A 21,840-nucleotide genomic window follows, 5' to 3' on the forward strand; every position below is an offset into this window, starting at 1 on the left:
GAGATATGCACTGGAGCAAAGCCGAGCAGTGCAACGCTGCACAAAGCAGCAGAGCCAACTGGAATGTGCTTGTGCTGTGCGCACACACTGCAGAGCTGTCACTGCACTGGAATGAGCAAGAGAATTAGCCTAGGCTTGTGTTCAGAATTTGGATTCTGCACACCTTCCCTCAGGAGTGCACAAGGTGGGGTTCATTACTCTCTGCTAACGGAGGACAAAAAAACCTGTTAACGATTAGATGTTGCACAAATGAAGACCCTGGCTACCCATTCCCCCGCCTACTGAGCTAACAAAAAGGCCCAACACACTTCCCCCCTGATGTTTTCTTTCTTCTTTTCCCACAGAAATTCAGAGCAGCAAAAAGTCTAGCGCAGCCCGAGTCAAACTTGTGCCCTCAGGACCCTGGAGTTACCCTGGAGGGTGACCAGAGCCTGGAGCATGCCAGCCAGGATCCAGGCGAGACTGAGCCCTGGCCCCCCAGGACCTGCAGCGCCCTCATAGAGGATGGCGAAGATATGGTTGGGACACCAGCCCCTGCACTAAACTGCGAGACGGAGCGTGACCATGAGGTAGAAGTAAAGGAGGAAGGCGTAGAAGCCCATGAGAGCGGGGATGGTACCTTGGAGGAAGGTGAAGCATCTGCTATAACAGAAGACCTGTCACCATCTGTCCGCAGACGCTCATGCAGGCGCAAAAACAGATAAAAAAAATACTCAGAAGGCCTTTACTAAAACATGCTAAATAAAAATATTTTCTTTAGTCAACAATGAGCTGGTAGGTTGTACTGGCATGTGGTTTTATTTCAAAGTAGTAATAAAATTGTTTTGAGAATATTCAATGTGTTTTTGTAGCTCATCTCTATACATTGAATTAACAAAGCGAACACTGTAGGAAGAACGCCTCACGTAGGAAATCCAACAGTCAGTCATCACAGCTTCTGTCCTTGGCACCACAGCAGGAGGTGGACTGGCATGCGAGTAGATGTCTCCAAGGTGGACAGTAAGTAGCCATCCTTCCTACTCAGAGGTGCCGCATTCCTGTCATTTACCTCTAATGGGAGGAACAGTGAACTCATAGGTTAGAAGCTACCAGAATAGGTTGTGAAAGGACAATTCTGGCTCTTGTGCGATAAGTGATGGCAAGTGGCACTGCAGGTCATAGGTCCAAGAGTTCAGCAGCAGCTTTGGATTATCCATTAGTGGGGCATGAGACGTAGAAGAGTCACAGTGCCGCTAGATCATGTCAGAAGAAGCAATCTAGCGAGGAACAGTAGCGACAGCTCTCCCATGATTCAGGTTGATGCAAGGCAGAGTATCTCGAACAATAGAGGGGGCAATACACACCAACAGTAGTAAAGACTTTTTTTGTTTTCATAATATTCCACACCGATTCAAAAAGACACACGTTTGATGCCCCTCGCTCGAGTTCCTCCAAAGGCTTCCAGAACATTTCACGTTGGTCCGACTAGTCAGTGCACCCTACAGCAGCTGCCGACGGCCAGCCTGGCAGAGTTAGTCCTAGGGGGCCACCACTGACTAGGTAACAGGTGGAAGACCACAGCACAGTGACATGCCAATCGTTTCCCATAGATGTCTATTGCACAAGACCCCAGCTTCAGGTAGATCTACTAATGCTAGTGCCAGGAACACACTCCAAGGTGGATTTTCTGCTAAGGAAGAAGAGAGCACATCAAGCCTGTTTATTGTCATGTGAGAGCACTGCTCGGGTGCCGCTCTGCTCTTGAAACTCTCGGCGAGCCTCTCTGTTGAGCTCCAGCAGCTCCCTTAGCTGCTCATGCAGATGGTCGTTCCTCTCCTCCAGATGGTCCAAGCAAGAGTTAATCTGATCCAGCATTGAGTTTATTGAGTCATACTCTAGAGAGAGAGAGAGAGACCACTAATTAACACCTTACAAAAAAATGCACAGACAGCAATTTCCCTTCTGCAGAGCCTTAAGCCTGTATTTACTCTTCTTCCCTGATGTAAGAGAAGTTGCGAATTATTTCACTTTGTAATATAGTTTTCTCTTCACTTCCTTTGCATTAGTACTTATCTTACGTTCCACAGAGAGCCAGACCTCTCAAAGGTGCAACACTTTGAAGTCATTTTCTTTCTTTCCACTGCTGTAGATCACATGGGCTCACTGGCATTTTCAGTTTGATGATACCGAAGAGTGATTTCTACCTGGGTGTGCATGGCAGCAAGCCTTCTTTTGTATCTAGTACGGGGTAATGATCTACACATATGCGCTACTATTGTTATTTCTCTGTCATTTTTGGTTTTGATTTGAGGTACAGCCATGTTTGAGACCGACTCCTCCAACAGATGTATTTTTTCCTACCCTCTGAAGCCCACACTTAATTACAGCACGTGTAAATGTTTGAGAGTAGCAAATGCAGGATCAGGGTTTAAAGGGACATTCCTGCTACTTTCTGTAATTATGTAATAAATACACCCCTTCCACCTTTTTTTCCAGTTCTACAGAGGAAATACGAACTAGATTGGGAGAGAATAATATTAACATGAATATAAAACCTGGGGTGAGGAGAAGGAGGATTACACTCAAAATCAACTCTTTTGGATTTCGTTTTTTTGTTAAGTAAAATTAATTTTCTCCTGCCACAAGGACAGGGCTACAAACCAAAACTCAATGAAAACCTCTTAGATAAAGTTATTCTCCCTGCAATGTGTTCTTGAAAGTTCTACGTATTGAATTGCCTGTTTCTGGGGACATGTTCCACCCCAATCCCTGTCAGCATCTGCTTTGTTTTTTTGTCGTTGTATATGATCAGCTGCAGTCCGGGAGGTGTGGCTCTCTGTAGGTACAGAATGGGTTGAACTGTGCTCTCTCCTCTTGGGCTTAGTGAGACCCTCTAGTACCCATCAGTGATCCGTTCACCGGGTAGCCAGTTCTGAGATCTTTTACATAAGAAAGCAAAACGAAGACTAGCTGCAGTAAGGTGGATGGCTGCTGAAACAGACAGGGGTTCCCTACTTGGTCCAGAACAGCGAGTGCCCCTGCCTGAGTACACGATAGTGAGTGTCTGGTTAGTTATGGGATGTACTTTTTTTCCTTGCTTCTTCACACCGGATATCATTCATGCGTGGAAACAAACAGACCCAGAGCTTGGTTCTGCACATTAAGTGTTCCCTCCTTTTCTGAGCATGACTACCTTCAGCTCAGCAGCCTCTGGAGGACCGACTGATGACAGCAACTGATTAAACCTCCAGGATGGGTTTTTAGGTCGAGCTTAGACAGTGCTGTCGCTCAGCGACCTGTTGTAAATTGTTTGTGAGGTTCAGCTCCACCCAGTCATTGTGATTTGTGTGTGCCAGTGTCCTTTAAAAATCGTTGCTTTCAACTGGGTAATCTTACCCTTTGTCCCAACAAGGTTGCTGTTCATTGAATTGCCCACCACTGGGAACAACAATGTTGGGTTTAGGAAGATTCAGTTCATCTTTTACTAGTGTATGAGGCCTCTGCCAACTTGGGTATTTTTTTTTAAATGTACCACTAAATTGGCGCAAGGGAAAAAAACTCAAGTGTTATTTTCAAGAGCTTGACTAAATCTAATTTCCTTGTCGTGCCGTGGGAGTGCTTCAGCTGTAAAGCATGCACGATGATCTGGCCCTTGTGTGCAGAGCTGCCATATTCTTTCGCTTTATTCAAATGGATGCTTCACCATTTTGCAACAGGAACAATGGAAAGGATGTGGCGAAACGGCCTCAGCTGCCGACTATGAAGCTAGGGACCCAGGTTTGAGCTTCGGTGCCAGCTCAACATCCTGTGATTATGGGGAAATCACGTAATCTTCCCGTGCCTACCAAAAACAGAAAGCACTAAAAATACCTTCATGTTGAGTTTGTGCTGTTTAAAAATGCAGAAAAAAAATACAGCTAACAGAGGAGCTGCGTGTAGGGCGTCTGGAAGTAGTTCCGAGCTGCGCAGTCTATGCATGGCTGAATCAGCCCGGTGGCCCTTCATTGGCCATGATAGTACTGGGACTGGTTCCAGTTGAATCTTACTTCTCCTGACCCTCTCGCCTCTTTCTTCGACCCTCCCTCTTCTCTACTTTCGCACGATCTTGCCAGCCTGTTTTTCTGCTCCCTCACACTCCGTTATTCTGTTTCTGCCACAGTGTGCTTCTTACTCTCTCCCGCCATGCTCCGGTCTTATTTCATTTTTATGGCGGGTTTGAAGATTTTGCCCCCCTCACTCTGCCACCAGTTCTGAGCTCCTCTGTTTGACACTCTTCCCCCTCCTCCCTCCACAACCGCTCGTCACTCCTGCCTAGATTTTGTGAGCCAGGAATAATGCTGGAGTGCGGATTGCCTCCTCTGCACACATGGCACTAACTGCTCGGAATCGCATATACTTGCAAAGTGGCATCAGGCTGGGCTCTTAACCCACCCGGCAACAGCCGCCTTATCCTTGAGAGTGACCCAGAAGAGGGCATCTGTGGAACTCTAAGTCCTAAGGGAAGTGGGTTACTAGTGATCCATGTCATTGCTTACATACGTGAGAACCTCACACTTCTTTGCTTTGATGATAGTTATCATGGTTAGGAAAACACTGATGGGTGGATTGCTGGACTTAACCTCAGTCACTGGTAATTACTGGTTTGTCATCCAGACAGAGGCCAGACGCAGCTCTGCCTTGCTCCAGCAGATCAGTCAGGTTCAAGTGCCACATTCTAGAGGGAATACAAGCAACCCCTTCTCGGTTTGGCCATTTTGACCACAGATTAGTGTATTGTGTTTTTTGTAAAATGGGGCTTTAGTCTTTATGGATCCATCTCAGATGATGTGCCTTCAGATTACAAAACCTGTATTTTTGTGCAATTTACATACATTGTTATGTACTCAATGCTTCCCTACCATCCATATTCTCTATTACGTAATCATATAGTCTTTGCTAACCGGGTTATATACTCTGACAGGTGCATCTCAGTCGATTTTGGATGCTTCTGTACATTGGCAAAATCCACTGTGAAGAACTTGCACTGCTGCCTGTACTGTATGCTGTGTGTGAGGGAAGCTTGCACTGCCGCCTGTACTGTATGCTGTGTGTGAGGGAAGCTTGCACTGCCGCCTGTACTGTATGCTGTGTGTGAGGGAAGCTTGCACTGCTGCCTGTACTGTACGCTGTGTGTGAGGGAAGCTTGCACTGCCGCCTGTACTGTATGCTGTGTGTGAGGGAAGCATGCACTGCTGCTGTGTGTGAGGGAGCATGCACTGCTACCTGTGTTGTGAGTGAGGTAAGCTTACACGGCTACTGCCTGTGCTGTATCTGCTCTGTGTGTGAGTGAATCTTTTACTGTTGCCTGTACTGTACTGCTGTGTGTGAGGGAAGCTTGCACTACTGCTGGGCTGTATCTACTGTGTGTGAGGGAAGCTTGCATTGCTGCTGTATCTGCTGTGTGTGAGGGAAGCTTACACTGCTGCTGCACCTGCTCTTTGTGTGAGGAACGCTTGCACTGCTGCTGTATCTGCTGTGAGTGAATCTTGCACTGCCGCCTGTACTGTATTGCTGTGTGTGAGGGAAGCTTGTACTGTACCTTTTCAGTGAGGTAAGCTTGCACTGCTGTATCTGCTGTGTGTGAGGGAAGCTTCCACTGCTGCCTGCACTGTATCTGTTCATTGTGTAAGGAAAGCTTGCATTGTACATATCTGAGAGGGAAGTTTGCACTACTGCTGGGCTGTATCTACTGTGTGTGAGGGAAACTTACACTGCTGCTGCCTGTGCTGACCTGCTTTGTGTGAGGAACGCTTGCACTGCTGCTGTGAGTGAAGCTTGCACTGCTGCCTGTACTGTATGCTGTGTGTGAGGGAAGCATGCACTGCTACCTGTGTTGTGAGTGAGGTAAGCTTACACGGCTACTGCCTGTGCTGTATCTGCTCTGTGTGTGAGTGAATCTTTTACTGTTGCCTGTACTGTACTGCTGTGTGTGAGGGAAGCTTGCATTGCTGCTGTATCTGCTGTGTGTGAGGGAAGCTTACACTGCTGCTGCCTGTGCTGTACCGGCTCTTTGTGTGAGGAACGCTTGCACTGCTGCTTTATCTGCTGTGAGTGAATTTTGCACTGCCGCCTGTACTGTATGCTGTGTGTAAGGGAAGCTTGCACTGCTGCCTGTACTGTATGCTGTGTGTGAGGGAAGCTTGCACTGCTGCTGTGTGTGAGGGAAGCTTGCACTGCTACCTGTGTTGTGAGTGAGGTAAGCTTACACGGCTACTGCCTGTGCTGTATCTGCTCTGTGAGTGAATCTTTTACTGTTGCCTGTACTGTACTGCTGTGTGTGAGGGAAGCTTGCACTGCTGCTGTGTGTGAGGGAGCATGCACTGCTACCTGTGTTGTGAGTGAGGTAAGCTTACACTGCTCCTGCCTGTGCTGTATCTGCTCTGTGTGTGAGTGAATCTTTTACTGTTGCCTTTACTGTACTGCTGTGTGTGAGGGAAGCTTGCACTACTGCTGGGCTGTATCTACTGTGTGTGAGGGAAGCTTGCATTGCTGCTGTATCTGCTGTGTGTGAGGGAAGCTTACACTGCTGCCTGTACTGTATGCTGTGTGTGAGGGAAGCATGCACTGCTGCCTGTACTGTATGCTGTGTGTGACGGAAGCTTGCACTGCCGCCTGTACTGTATGCTGTGTGTGAGGGAAGCTTTCATTATACCTTCTCTGCATAATTCCACAAGTAACACTCAAAATCCAAACCACAAATTTCCACCCCACACCACATTTATCCCCCACACTCCAAACCAAAACACAAAAATACAAGCATTTGCAATGTAATAGGTCTCACATTTGCTTGAGTTAGAGCTAATAGCGTTATTAATAACTGGACTTTCTTGTCACATAAATTGGTCAACGCTGCCTCATAATTTGGTCTTTTCTTGCCATATAGTTCCAGTGGCCCTGCAATTAACTAAAGCACTTCCATTTACGTTCTTCCTCTATCTGCAGCAAAAAATGAAAATATTGCCATTTAGCATCCTAATTTAAATCTGTCAGGCTTATTCTAATAGAATACCACTCTCCCCATCTCACCATCCGAGCTGCTGGCTGACACAATTCTCATAACAAGACAGCCACGGAGGAATGAGAGAAATAAACTAGAAGAGTCACCCAAACACATCAAGAGTGTTCAAACAGTCCTAGTGTAATAAGGATGTTAAGTTGGCCTGAATCATGGGCAAAATTGAGAGATTAAACATATACGATTTTCATATAAACCCAATAAAATCATTTTTCAGAAATAAATTTTTGGCATTAGACTGTAACTAGAAATTAAGCACTGAGAGCTAAAGGGGTTAAAAGTGTCTGTACATATATTAAGAATGCTCAAGGTGGCTTAAGAATAATGGCGCCTCAGTATTCACATTGAACTGTAACAGCCCTGCATTGCGAGGAAAGCGTTAGGCACTTGCACGTGATTATTTGAAAATTAAGCACTGCGCTAAAGGGGGTTAAAAGTGGCTGTACATGTATTCACAATGCCCGAGATGGCTTTAGAATAATGCTGCCTCAGTATTCACATTGAAATGGAATGCTTTAGGCACCGGCACGTGATTGTTTACAAATTAAGCACTGCGAGCTAAAGGGGTTAAATGTGGCTGTACATACATTACAAATATAGACAGAAGGTGGAAGAAGAGAGAAGACGGCAGGAGGCGTGAGAAGATAAAGGACCTGAGAAGACGGCATGCAGTGAAGAGGACAGCATGCAGTGAAGAGGACAGCAAAGACAGAAGATGGCATGCAGTGACGAGGACAGCAAAGACAGAAGATGGCATGCAGTGACGAGGACAGCAAAGACAGAAGATGGCATGCAGTGATGAGGACAGCAAAGACAGAAGACGGCATGCAGTGACGAGGACAGCAAAGACAGAAGATGGCATGCAGTGACGAGGACAGCAAAGACAGAAGACGGCATGCAGTGACGAGGACAGCATGCAGTGAAGAGGACAGCAAAGACAGAAGATGGCATGCAGTGACGAGGACAGCATGCAGTGAAGAGGACAGCAAAGACAGAAGATGGCATGCAGTGACGAGGACAGCAAAGACAGAAGATGGCATGCAGTGACGAGGACAGCAAAGACAGAAGAAGGCATGCAGTGACGAGGACAGCAAAGACAGAAGATGGCATGCAGTGACGAGGACAGCAAAGACAGAAGACGGCATGCAGTGACGAGGACAGCAAAGACAGAAGACGGCATGCAGTGACGAGGACAGCATGCAGTGAAGAGGACAGCAAAGACAGAAGATGGCATGCAGTGACGAGGACAGCAAAGACAGAAGACGGCATGCAGTGACGAGGACAGCATGCAGTGACGAGGACAGCAAAGACAGAAGATGGCATGCAGTGACGAGGACAGCAAAGACAGCAAAGACAGAAGACGGCATGCAGTGAAGAGGACAGCAAAGACAGAAGATGGCATGCAGTGACGAGGACAGCATGCAGTGACGAGGACAGCAAAGACAGAAGATGGCATGCAGTGACGAGGACAGCATGCAATGACGAGGACAGCAAAGACAGAAGACGGCATGCAGTGACGAGGACAGCATGCAGTGACGAGGACAGCAAAGACAGAAGATGGCATGCAGTGAAGAGGACAGCAAAGACAGAAGATGGCATGCAGTGACGAGGACAGCAAAGACAGAAGAGGGCAATCAGTGACGAGGACAGCAAAGACAGAAGATGGCATGCAGTGAAGAGGACAGCATGCAGTGACGAGGACAGCAAAGACAGAAGACGGCATGCAGTGACGAGGACAGCAAAGACAGAAGACGGCATGCAGTGACGAGGACAGCAAAGACAGCATGCAGTGACGAGGACAGCAAAGACAGAAGACGGCATGCAGTGACGAGGACAGCATGCAGTGACGAGGACAGCAAAGACAGAAGATGGCATGCAGTGAAGCAAAGACAGAAGATGGCATGCAGTGACGAGGACAGCATGCAGTGAAGAGGACAGCAAAGACAGAAGATGGCATGCAGTGACGAGGACAGCATGCAGTGACGAGGACAGCAAAGACAGAAGATGGCATGCAGTGAAGAGGACAGCATGCAGTGACGAGGACAGCAAAGACAGAAGACGGCATGCAGTGAAGAGGACAGCAAAGACAGAAGACGGCATGCAGTGACGAGGACAGCATGCAGTGACGAGGACAGCAAAGACAGAAGATGGCATGCAGTGAAGAGGACAGCATGCAGTGACGAGGACAGCAAAGACAGAAGACGGCATGCAGTGAAGAGGACAGCAAAGACAGAAGACGGCATGCAGTGACGAGGACAGCATGCAGTGACGAGGACAGCAAAGACAGAAGATGGCATGCAGTGAAGAGGACAGCATGCAGTGACGAGGACAGCAAAGACAGAAGATGGCATGCAGTGACGAGGACAGCATGCAGTGAAGAGGACAGCAAAGACAGAAGATGGCATGCAGTGAAGAGGACAGCAAAGACAGAAGATGGCATGCAGTGACGAGGACAGCATGCAGTGACGAGGACAGCAAAGACAGAAGATGGCATGCAGTGAAGAGGACAGCATGCAGTGACGAGGACAGCAAAGACAGAAGACGGCATGCAGTGAAGAGGACAGCAAAGACAGAAGACGGCATGCAGTGACGAGGACAGCATGCAGTGACGAGGACAGCAAAGACAGAAGATGGCATGCAGTGAAGAGGACAGCATGCAGTGACGAGGACAGCAAAGACAGAAGACGGCATGCAGTGAAGAGGACAGCAAAGACAGAAGACGGCATGCAGTGACGAGGACAGCATGCAGTGACGAGGACAGCAAAGACAGAAGATGGCATGCAGTGAAGAGGACAGCATGCAGTGAAGAGGACAGCAAAGACAGAAGACGGCATGCAGTGAAGAAAAAAGAAGGCGGACGGCAACGAAGAAAGAAGACCGAGAAGAAGGCATGAAAGAAAGAAGACATTAGCGAAGTAAGAAGACTGTATGCTGGATTAAAAAAAAAAAAAGACATCAACGAAGAAAGAAGACAGAAGACGGAAGCAAAGAAATAAGACGTCAGAGAAGAAAGAAGACGGCATGCAAGAAGCAAAAAGAAGTACCAACAGCGTCGCAGCCGGTGGGAAGGACACTGCCCAGTGTCCACCATGAAGTGATGGAAGAACACTGGGCCCCAAGGAAAGTCTACGGTAATATCGGCAAAGACCACGACAGGAGTGGCGCGAATACGACGTGCTGGCCAATCAAAAGCAAGTAAATCAGAGCGACGTTGGAGTAAGCCAATGGTAAGTAAGGGGCTGGTTCCAAGCCCCTTTTAAGTTTTTTTTTTTTTATTACTAACACAGGATTTTGCAAGCATGCCCGTATGCAGGCAATAGCTAAAAAGGTGGTGGAACTTTTTTTTTCTTTCTCTCAGCTCAGTGTGGTATACGAGTGACGTTGTCTCGTAGATACCTGAAAATATTTGCTTATCAGTCACAGGTAAAGTCTTATACTCAAGGGTCCAGGCATTAATTACGTCTCTGCTCTCCTGGCATGAACGTCTGCAAATAGAGCATGTACCGTAAGGCCTCACCACATAGCCATAAACTCAGAGGAAGTTAACCTGACAGCCTCACTTCAGTAAGTACTGGTACTTTGAAGAACACATCAAGAATGAAAAGTAAAACAACTTCAATATGGCCCTGATGGGCAGGCACTGGATCTTTGGTGGGTGACCCAGCCGCACGGGGAAGGACATGAGCCCCAGAAAGCTGTTGTGACGCTTACTATAAGCACGGCACATACTCCTTCAGAGGTAGCCAAGGAAATCAGGTTTAGAAAAAAAAATATTCAAACTTATTCTGAAAGGGCCATGTCCAGGTGTGTTTCTACAGTACAGAGTTCATAAAGCAGACATGATGGGATGACATCTCCTAAAAGTAAAGCTTGAAATCCCTTGTTCTTTGTATAGAGCTGGAAGGCGCCCGGGTTAAAAGACTTGGATAACCTGCATGCATTTCTGTGGCCAATGCTTGCTCAGTGCTGTAATGTAACCAATAACTAGATGGAGAGTGAAGAAAGATGAATGTTTACCCCCCCAATTTGAAGCATACACTTATGTCCAGTACATAAGCAACTTTAAAACCACAACACACAAAGTCTGACCAACTGGAGCATGATGAACTACAAAACGAGTGCACAATGAAAAATTGCTGTGTTTTCCTGGGAAAAATAAACAATATTACGAAATAATATGTGAAAAGTTATGGGGCAGAATGGACAACATTTAACAATATTAATGTGTGTGCAGAAAATTAAACTAATCAAGAAATATAAATTGTTAACTGCAATGATGGTTGAATATCCTGTTTGTTTTAGACCAGTGGTTCCCAACCTGTGGTCTGGAGACCCCTGGGGGTCCGCGACTGATTAGAAAATTAAATATTATTAACAGATTAGGTCCCCAGCTTTCAGTAATGACTCAAAGGGGGGGGGTCCTCGGATTCCAATAATGATGCAGTGGGGGTCCACAGAAGTCAAAAGGTTGGGAACCACTGTTATAGACAGTACACAAGAATATCAAAATTATAGATTTAAATGCATTGATCGAAAAAGACACAAAAGTGCAGCTTGTCATGCGTTTGACATGAAATAGCCATAACGCATGGTAGGGGCAATTTATTCTGAAAAGTGCGTCAGTAACCGCATTGAGCAGTAGGAAATGGGCAGTTTCACGGACTCTATACAGCAATTAATACAGTCACAGACAACATACAAAGACAAAAGCTGCTGGCAAATGTGATGTGCCTGGGCATGTACAACAGGATGTAGCGATACCAATGCGTTGCCTGGCAGTGATTCCCACGGCCTGCAACTCTTTGGAGAAACTGTAGAAAGCCAAGAGCGGTGCATATAGCCACACAGGAGCACTGTAACATGTGGAAACATGTATGTGAATATATATTTCCATATGTCCGTAAACCAGTGGGCACATTGTTACCTATTGAGTTAGGCACTTAGCATCAAAGGTTTACTTCACTCCAATGCACACTTATTGACAGCACAGGTACAAATTGTAAAAACAAGCACTTGCAATGCAATAGCTCTTGCATTTTCTTAGGTTACAGCTATTGGTATTGTAAATTCGTAACTGGACTTTTCTGGCCACATAAATTGGGTCAACCCTGCCTCATAATGTTGTCTTTTCCTGCCATATAATTCCAGTGGCCCAGCATTTAACTAAAGCACTTATATTTACCCTTTTCCTCTATCTTAAAACATATATGTAGGGAAATGCTTTCCTTGGCATGGTAACCCCCTGACTTTTTGCCTTTTGTTGATGCTAGTTATGATTAAAAGTGTGCTAGGACCCTGCTAACCAGGCCCCAGCACCAGTGTTCTTTCCCTAACTGCACCTTTGTTCCCACCATTGGCACTACCCTGGCACCCAGATAAGTCCCTTGTAAATGGTACCAAGGGCCCTGTTGACCTCAGAGTGACATGCCCACCTCTCACTGCCTGTGGCATAGGTAAGTCACCCCTCTAGCAGGCCTTACAGCCCAAAGGCAGGGTGCACTATACCACAGGTGAGAGCATATGTGCATGAGCACTATGCCCCTACAGTATCTAAGCAAAACCTTAGACATGGTAAGTGCAGGGTAGCCATAAAGAGTGTATGGTCTGGGCATTTGTCAAACATGAACTCCACAGTACCATAATGGCTAAACTGAAATCTGGGAAGTTTGGTATCAAACTTCGTAGCACAATAAATACACACTGATGCCAGTGTGGGATTTATTGCAAAATACACCCAGAGGGCGTCTTAGAGATGCCCCCTGAATACCAGTCAGACTCCTAGTGCTAGGCTGACCAGTTTCTGCCAGCCTGCCACAACCAGATGAGTTTCTGGCCACATGGAGTAAGTGCCTTTGTCACTCTGTGGCCAGGAACAAAGCCTGCACTGGGTGGAGGTGCTTCTCACCTCCCCCTGCAGGAACTGTAACACCTGGAGGTGAGCCTCAAAGGCTCATGCCTTTTGTTACATCACCACAGGGCATCCCAGCTAGTGGAGATGCCCCAAGGAAGGAGAGGATAATCAGAAAAACAAAGAGGAGCCACCCACCAGTCAGGACAGCCCCTAAGGTGTCCTGAGCTGAGGTGACTCCTGCCTTTAGAAATCCTCAATCTTGAGATTGGAGAATTCCCCCCATTAGGAATAGGGATGTGCCCCCCTCCCCTCAGGGAGGAGGCACAAAGAGGGTGTAGCCACCCTCCAGGAGAGCAGCCCTTGGCTACTGCCCCCTTAACCTAAACACACCCCTAAAGTTCGTATTTAGGGGCGACCCTGAATCCAGGAAATCAGATTCCTGCAACCTCCACAAAGAAGAAGGACTGCTGACCTGAAAGCCCCGCAGAGACGACGGAGACAACTGACTTGGCCCCAGCCCTACCGGCCTGTCTCCAGACTCAAAGAACCTGCACCGCGACGCATCCGACAGGGACCAGCGACCTCAGAGGACTGCCCTGAACCTGAAGAACCAAGAAACTCCTGAGACCAGCGGCAGAGTTCAAAAACTGCAACATCTTTGCAACTTTAAAGCAACTTTTAAAGAACTCTCTCTTCCCGCCGGAAGCGTGAGACTTCTCACTCTGCACCCGACGCCCCTGGCTCAAGCTCCAGAGAGGACTCCTAGACGACTGACTACGTGAGTAACCTGAGTCGACCCCCCTGCACCCGCACAGCAACACCTGCAGAGAGGATCCAGAGGCTCCCCCTGACCGCGACTGCCTGGTAACAAGGAACCTCACGCCTGGACCAAGCGCTGCACCTGCAGCCCCCAGGACTGAGAGGAACCACCCACCAGTGCAGGAGTGACCAGCAGGCAGCCCTCTTCCTAGCTCAGTCGGTGGCTGGCCGAAGAAGCCCCCCTGTGCCCTCCCTGGCTCCATCGCCTAAGTGACCCCCAGGTCCCTCCATTGCTTTCAATAGCAAACCCGACGCCTACTTTGCACACCCCACCAGGCCGCCCCGTGGGTGTGTTTTGTGTGCCTGTTTGTGTCCCCCCCCAGTGCTCTACAAAACCCCCCTGGTCTGCTGCCCAAGGATGCAGGTACTTATCTGCCAGCAGACCGGAACCGGAGCACCCCTGTTCTCCATAAGTGCCTATGTGTTTTGGGCCCTCCTTTGACCTCTGCACCTGACCGGCCCTGTGTTGCTGGGGCAGTGACTTTGGGGTTGCCTTGAACCCCCAAACGGTGGGCTGCCTATGCCCAGGAGACGGACTGTGTAAGTGCTTTACTTACCTGCAAAACCTAACCAAACTTAACCTCCCCCAGGAACTGTTAATTTTTGCACAGTGTCTACTTTTAAAATAGCTTATTGCCATTTTAACCAAAACTGTGTGTACTATTGCTTTGAATCAAAGTTCTATACTTACCTGTGTGAAATACCTTGCATTTTATGTACTTACCGGAAATCTTGAATCTTGTGGTTCTAAAATAAATTAAGAAAATATATTTTTCTATATAAAAACTATAGGCCTGGAGTTAAGTCTTTGAGTGTGTGTTCCTCATTTATTGCCTGTGTGTGTACAACAAATGCTTAACACTACCCTCTGATAAGCCTACTGCTCGACCACACTACCACAAAATAGAGCATTAGAATTATCTCTTTTTGCCACTATCTTACCTCTAAGGAGAACGCTTGGACTCTGTGCACACTATCTCTTACTTTGAGATAGTATATACAGAGCCAACTTCCTACAATATACAATTATCATATAAACCTTTATCAGACATAAACTTTTGGCATTAGAGTGTAATGCTCAAAACTCCATATTAAAAATATCATTTGAGACAGATTGGAGGGTGAAAGGAAAGAGGGAGTCGGGAGCAAAGATGGAGAGGACAAGTGGCGTAGTAACAGTGTCGTGGGCCCTCGAGTAATAAAAGGAAAATGGTTGATTGGACTTTCAGCGTTAATTTGAGTTGAGTGAGGTCCAGATGTCTCTGGGACCCGGTGCCACTGCACTTCTTGCTCCATTGATAACTAGGCCTCAGGAGAGAAAGCAGATGGGACAGAAAAAGAGAAGCAAAAGGAATACAGCAGACAAAAGGAAGAAAGAGAAGGGGTTGCAAAGAAATATAAGAAAGAAGGGACAGAAAGAACAAGAAAATGAAAACAGAACTAAGAAGAAATAGAACAAACGTGCGAGACAAAAGAAAAAAGGGAAGGAAGCCAGCGAACGAAAAAGAGGAAAAAATAATGAAGGAGGTGAGAAAAGAAAGGGAAAAATGAACATTAGAGGAAAAAAAGAGCTGGTGAGAGAAACAAGCAGCGAAAGAACCAGGGCATGTATGTAGTGACACGTTTCCCCTCAGACACAGAGTGGGAAAACCACTTTGACACTTTGTGTACCGACAAGTAACTTGTGGCTTCCACATAGAGACAGGAAAAAGAGGGATTCATAGTAGAATGAGAATTGACAGATGAAGATAATAAATACACCAGAAAATGAAGGAAGAAAGATCTAGGAAAAAAAAACCTGAAAGGACGCATACTGAGTCAAAGGAAAGAGCAAATAAAAAAAATTAAAAAAGAATGAAGGGAAGAGAAAAAATTGTGAAAGAATGAATGCCTTATGAAGGAAAAAAAGAGAGGAACGAAACCAGGAAAGAAATAACGAAGTGTTTGCAAGGTTAAAGGAAGAGGGAGGAAGAGGGAAATTAAAAAAAAGGGAGAGTAGTAGAAATAAACAGTTGAAAGAAAGAGCAAAACTTAACATGTAGACTTCAAGAGCTGGAAAGAGAACATTGAAAGTAAACAGAGTAAAAGAAAGAACGGAGTGAGATAGGTGAAACAGACCCTCCCAAAAAAAAAAGATAGCAGCTAAGACTAGATTTAATTGGCTCCACCATGTCCTCAAACATAAGTCAGAGTGTGGAACAGCAGGGGGTGCATTAGCAGAGTTGTATGTGAACCCCAATACAGCAATATTGGGGCACTTCAGATCAGGATTGGGGGTATAGACAGAGCTGTGTCCCGGCCCAGTGCTGGAATGACAGAAAGGCAGCGGGTGAGGAATGAGAAACGGAGCGACGTGTAATTCCTGGTATTGGAACAATGGGGCGCTGCAGGTTAGGGTTGAGGTGCACTGACAGAGCTGTATGTGGGCTGCAGTACTGGAATAGTAACGGCCACACAAAGTCAGAAGTGAGGTGTGTTAATGGAGCTATGTGTGGAACCTAGTACTGGTGTGCCAGTGCTGCCTGGAGGTGCCCTGGTGAAGCTGCGAGTGGGCCCCAGCATGGGAGTGGCACTGCCTCTGATCCACAGAAGTGAGGAGTCCTGAAGGGCGTGTGTGAGCCTCAGTACTGAGAAGAAATTAGCACTGAATGTAAGAAGTGATGAACTGTGGTAGATTCTAACAACAATGGCGTCGACTGTTAGACTTGAGATGCACTGGCTGAGCTGTGTTTTGCTCTTTTGGGTCCAGTATTAGCTTGGCCGTAGGACTGAATATCAGAATTGAGCTGCTGTAACAGAACTGTATGTGAACGGGGTACCAGTGTAGGAAAGGAGATGACCTCGCCGGGGTAGAACTGAGGTGCACTGATGGAGCTGCGGCCGAGGTCCCAGTACTGGAACAGCAGTGTACACTGGCTGTAAGAACTGAGGTGCTCTAGCAGATAGCGTGTGTGGGGTTCTGGCATGGGTGAGGGGCTTGGAGTGTGTGAACTGAGGCGCACTGATGGAGCTGCGAGTGGGATCCCAGAATGGAGCAGAAGTGGGCACTGTTTCTAAGGATTGCAGAGCCCTGGTAGAGTTGGGTGCCAAGGCTATAAGCAATTAAAAGCGATTCTCTGCCCTGGGGACCACAGGCAGGCACACTCAATACAGAAAATCCAAGCCAAGGAAGGGCGGGAGCCAGGCAGCTGAGAGAGGGTGCAGAGAGCCCACAAAGACCAAATGTGACCAAGATAGCCTGATTCATAGCCTTGTTTACAGCTAAGCTCAGAACAAGAATGCTCTGCCAATGAAAAGAGAAGCTTCCTTGGACAGGAGCAGGAAACAAAGTTAAAAAAAAAAGTTACCCTAAAGACCAGATAAACAGGACACCGCATAATTATACAGAGTAATTACTCCCTGCTCCCACAGAAGGAGGGACAAAGAGGCATGACTGACCACTACCAAGCAAGGATTTTTAAATGACACTGAAACTAACAAATTAAATAGCTGTAAGCCCACAGAAGTATACAAGAGGTCGTACACTTACGCTCGACCAAATAAATAATCACCTGAAAAAAGTGAAAGTCGATCATTCAAACAGAAAACAGAGCGCCTCTGATACCAATAAGATGTTAGGCTCCAAAGGCACTGTGAGGCAACTTCTACTTAATTGTAATTTTTGCCTTAACTACACATACACATTAAGGATAATCATTCTTGTTATTGCTGGGATACTATTTTGGAACTATTCTGTATGAAAAAATAAGATCATTGACAGCTCTGTACAGCGAGTTTCCTCATCTGAGGAGCAGGTGACTGATTTGTTTAAATGGCAGATTCTGTTTAATCCTTACACGCCGCTGTCAAAAGAATTGGGGGTTTTGTGTAAACGTATTAGTGAGCTGTAAGGTCTAGAAAAAGTGGCTAAGATCAAAGGGGAAGCAACAGTACAGGAAGGGTTAGTTGCTAGAAAGGGCTCTCCTGCAGCAGCAGCCTCCCTCTCTGTGCTGCTAGGGAGGCTCTGCAGCAACAACTGTAAGCCGATCCCAGGACTGGAGAAAAACAGGGCTGAGCTGAAGTGGTTTCCCGGGTAGAAAAATACAAGGATTGTATGGTGTAAGCGAAAAGCAAGGCTTCCGATTCATTTGGAGAAAGTTAAATCTTTATTTGCAAAGCCATAAAATCATGTTAAGGTGCAGCTAACTGCAGGGGAAAGAGGATAGAACAGGTTTGCGCTCTATGAAGCAGCATGGCCGTCACAGAGCGTGCAGAGACAAAATAAAGAATGTGACGTACCTGGTAGTCATGTAAAGCGCTCCAATACTGCCGATCGTGCGGTATGAAACTTTTAAGTGCCATGTCCGGCATGAACGCGAAGGGGAGAGAAATAAAAAAAAGGGGTTCGCTCACAGTAAAACCTATAGGCAATTGTGTATTTATCCATGTAAAAGGGTCAGTCCTCAAGGCGGTACAAACGTAAAGCATTTACCAACAACATCCAAGACTTTTCGAAAGGCAGGCCCAGGAACGAATATAAGTGATGGGCGTGAGGTGGCTGTGGTTAAAGCCCACGGAAGACATTAAATCACGCCGGAAAGCAGCAAGCAGCGCTTGTGCGATGCTACGCTTGACCTAAAAATACATTGTCATTTACAACGCCAATAGCTCTGACTTTCGCAAATGCGAGACCTATTGCATTGCAAATGCTTGTTTTAATCTGTTGCCTGCAGAGGGGAAGTTTGCTATACACCTTTTTTGTTTTAAATTGTGTGCCAATACTCTACAACCTAGTCCTCCTCCCCATTCTTGGGAGACACGGATGCTGCATGTATGTTTATAAAGTATACGTGTAGTAGTAATACAAAAGACAGGTATGAGATGTGCTCGGCTGATGCCACGCAGGAATCCATTTTAGATCTCCTGTGAATGAATGATACACAACATGGCTCATCAGACGACCCTACCAGACAGCGTTGTGAATTGCAGGGTTCCTCAAATGCATTTCTGAGGTCCTTTGAATGGACCAGATTCCAGGATGTGCAAGGCGGGAGATCACGCCCCTTTGAAAGATAGGGACAGTTATTACCCCACAGGTGTAGGTTGAGAAGTCACTGCATGAGGAAGCTTCTACCTCCCAGGACCACCCTCCTTCTTACTGAAGCTAGATGACAAAGATTGTGGGTTCTGTCGGAGTGGAATATGCAAAAGAACTGCCTAAAACAGGTTCCAGAGTGGACTTGTGAAATCCACAAACTATGTCTAGAACAAAAACCTTCAGTAATTGTAGCAGGATTTCTTCTTACAGTGGCAGGGTCTTATGTCGGAGGAGACAGATACCCTCTGAGCTCTGGGTGGGTTACTGAGTGCCAGTTCTCATTCACAGGGTTTTGGATCAGGAACCTGGAAGTTCTGCACAGAGCTATAAGACCACTATGAGGGAAGGAGCCCACTGCCCGCTGATGAAGGGTGCTGGAGGTATCCTTGCATGAAGGAGGGGCAGCCTAGAAGGGGAGGAAAATGACAAGCTGTGGAGGAAGAAATGAAGTTGGGCAGATGCAGCCCAGAGAATGATCTGTCCAGCATGGTCACGTGACATTGCCTTGTGACCCTGATCTCCCTTCAATGTACCCCTAAAGTGCTTGCTTTGGGCACTTGAGCCAATTCCTGCCGTCTGCCAAGTACCGCGGAAAATGTACAGCACAGACAGTAGAATCACCACATCCACATTCAGCAATTCTCACCTCAACAAGACAGCCACCGTTATCGGGGTGGGCTCTTTCTTTGGATGGTGGGCGTAATCTTTGGGTCAGACAAAGATCCAGCGTAGAAGAGGTTCCATCTTTGCAGTTCTGCAATGGGCGGCAGAGCCAACTGGTTTCAGTCCCCGGGGAACAGGTGTGAGCCGACCGCCCTTGGGTTCTTGAATAAGTTCTCAGGAGTGCTCTCCCTCTTAGAAGTAGGACTGGGTAATAAAAGCAGTGTTCTCCACTCCAAGACTTTATCTGATCTTCATATACAGTAGAATATCGACAAGCCTGTGGGGGGGACCTACAACACATTCTAAATAGACACGTTTTCATTAGTGAATTTTTTTTAATATGAAAACATGTCCACAATAGACAGGATTTTCTTTTTATTTTCTAAGGGCAAATTGTAGGAAGTTGCTCTGTATATACTTTATCTAAGTGAGATATAGTGTGCACAGAATTCAGGGGTTCCCCAGAGGCTTAGCAGAGGCCAAAGTAGATAATACAAATGCTATCTTTTGTGGTAGTGCAGTTAGGCTTATCATAGGGTAGTGCTAAGCATTTGTTGTACAAATGCAGGCAACAGAAGCACACACTCAATGACTTACCTCCAGACCAATGGTTTCTATATAGCAAAAATAATTTTTCTTCATTTATTTCTAAAACCACCGGATTCAAGCTGCAGGTGTAAGTACTTCAATAGATTCACATTTCACACATATATCAATAGTCTTTTGTTTGAAATCAATAAGTCATACAGTTTTTGAAATATTGCTCTGATTTATAACTTGGTACAAGTGCAATTTTCAGAAACAGTTCCTGGGGGAAGAAAAGTTAATATGATTTACAGGTAAGTACTCGACTTACATTTCCAGTGTCTGATGGTTAGGAAGTCCACAGGATGGGGTTCAAGTTAACCCCAAACACTCACCTCCAGCAACACGGGCCGGTCGGCCGCAGAGGTCAACATTGAGGCAAAATTAACATGGGCTCCTATGGAGACTGGGGACACTCGGAATCAGGCCTGTCTGCAAGTAAGAACCCACAACTTCGGAGGGCAGACCTGGGGGATGTAGAGGAGCACGGGGGAGAGTGGCACACGTAGGCACCAAACATACACCCTCAGCAGCACAGGGGCGGTCGGGTACAGGGGGCAAACAGGACGTCGGGTTTCCAATACTGCTCCATGAGGTGACCCCGGGGGTCACTCAGAGGCTGCAGGCGAGGTCCAGGGGGGTGTCTCGGGCACACAACCTATTGGACAGGGAGGAGTGCCGCTTGCTGAACATAGCTGAACCAGAGGTCGGGTTCTCCAAAGCCTGGGGGCTACGGGTGCAGTGGTCTTTTAGGTGTTGGGTATCTTCGTCCGGAGCTTTTGGAGTCAGGGGGGTTCTCGGGATTCCCTCTGCAGGCGTTGTCATGACTGGGTGGAGTGCTCAACCCAGGATGGGCACTGGCTCTCAATTGCCTGGGAACCCACTCTAGTTGGTTGGACCACCTGGGCACGGGCCGTGGGCGTCTGGTGCAGAGTGGTCAGGACTCACGCATTCGGAGTGAGGTTGGAATCCTTGGGTGGTGTTTCTTCTTGGACCGGGTCGCTGTCCATGGGAATTCTTGGTCCTTTTGGGTGGAGGGCAGTCCTCTGGAGCTGGGCATAGGTCACTGGTCCCACTGGATGCGTCGCTGTTCTTGTGCAGGTTCTTTGAAGCAGGAGACAGGCCGGTAGGGCTGGGGTAAAGTCAGCTGTCGTCTTCCTTCTCTGCTGTGGGTTCAGCTAAGCAGTTCTTCTTTCTTGTCAGGCCGACAGGAATCTTACAACTTGTGTTCAGGGAAGCCCTTAAATCCTGGATTTAGGGGCATCTAAGGGTCACAGGGCCATCCCTTTGGGGACGGGGACACAAACCTAACCCTATTGGTCCCTGTCCTCCAAACCAAGATAGAGGATTCTGCAGGGAGGGGGGTCACCTCAGCTATGGACACTTTAGGGGTGGTCCTGGCTGGGGTGATCACTCCTCCTGCCTTGCCGCCAAAAGTGGGGCTTTGTCCGGAGGGCGGGAAACTCCACTAGCTGGGGTGCCCTGGGGCACTGTAACAATAGGCTTGAGCCTTTGAGGCTCACCGCCAGGTGTTACAGTTTCTGCAGGGGGAGGTGAGAAGCACCTCCACCCAGGACAGGCTTTGTTTCTGACCACCGAGAGCACAAATCATCTCACCCCATGTGGTCAGAAACTTATCTGAAAGTGGCAGGCTGGCACAGACTGACCAGTCCTGCACTAGCAGCTTGGCTGAGATACAGGGGGCATCTCTAAGATGCCCTCTGTGGGCATTTTTTTAATAAATCCCACACTGACATCAGTGTGGGTTTATTGTGCTGAGCGTTTGATACCAAACTTCCCTGTATTCAGTGA

General features: G+C 47.2%; 2 protein-coding genes across 4 annotated transcripts in view; one reads left to right on the forward strand and one right to left on the reverse strand.

Annotated features, from left to right (window-relative positions):
• Positions 1 to 838, forward strand: part of CIZ1 (CDKN1A interacting zinc finger protein 1) — a 579,230-nt gene extending 578,392 nt beyond the window's left edge. For all 3 annotated transcript variants that reach the window (XM_069236987.1, XM_069236989.1, XM_069236988.1), the window contains one exon: positions 345 to 838. In XM_069236987.1, the coding sequence (XP_069093088.1) occupies positions 345 to 704 (360 nt within the window). In that variant the 3' untranslated portion in view covers positions 705 to 838. The remainder of the gene's footprint in view (positions 1 to 344) is intronic.
• Positions 776 to 21,840, reverse strand: part of BBLN (bublin coiled coil protein) — a 59,090-nt gene continuing 38,025 nt past the window's right edge. The window contains exon 2 of the mRNA XM_069236993.1: positions 776 to 1,874. Coding sequence (XP_069093094.1) covers positions 1,690 to 1,874 — 185 coding nt within the window. The 3' untranslated portion in view covers positions 776 to 1,689. The remainder of the gene's footprint in view (positions 1,875 to 21,840) is intronic.

This window comes from Pleurodeles waltl, chromosome 6 (genome assembly GCF_031143425.1).
Source record: "Pleurodeles waltl isolate 20211129_DDA chromosome 6, aPleWal1.hap1.20221129, whole genome shotgun sequence".
Lineage (NCBI taxonomy): Eukaryota > Metazoa > Chordata > Amphibia > Caudata > Salamandridae > Pleurodeles > Pleurodeles waltl.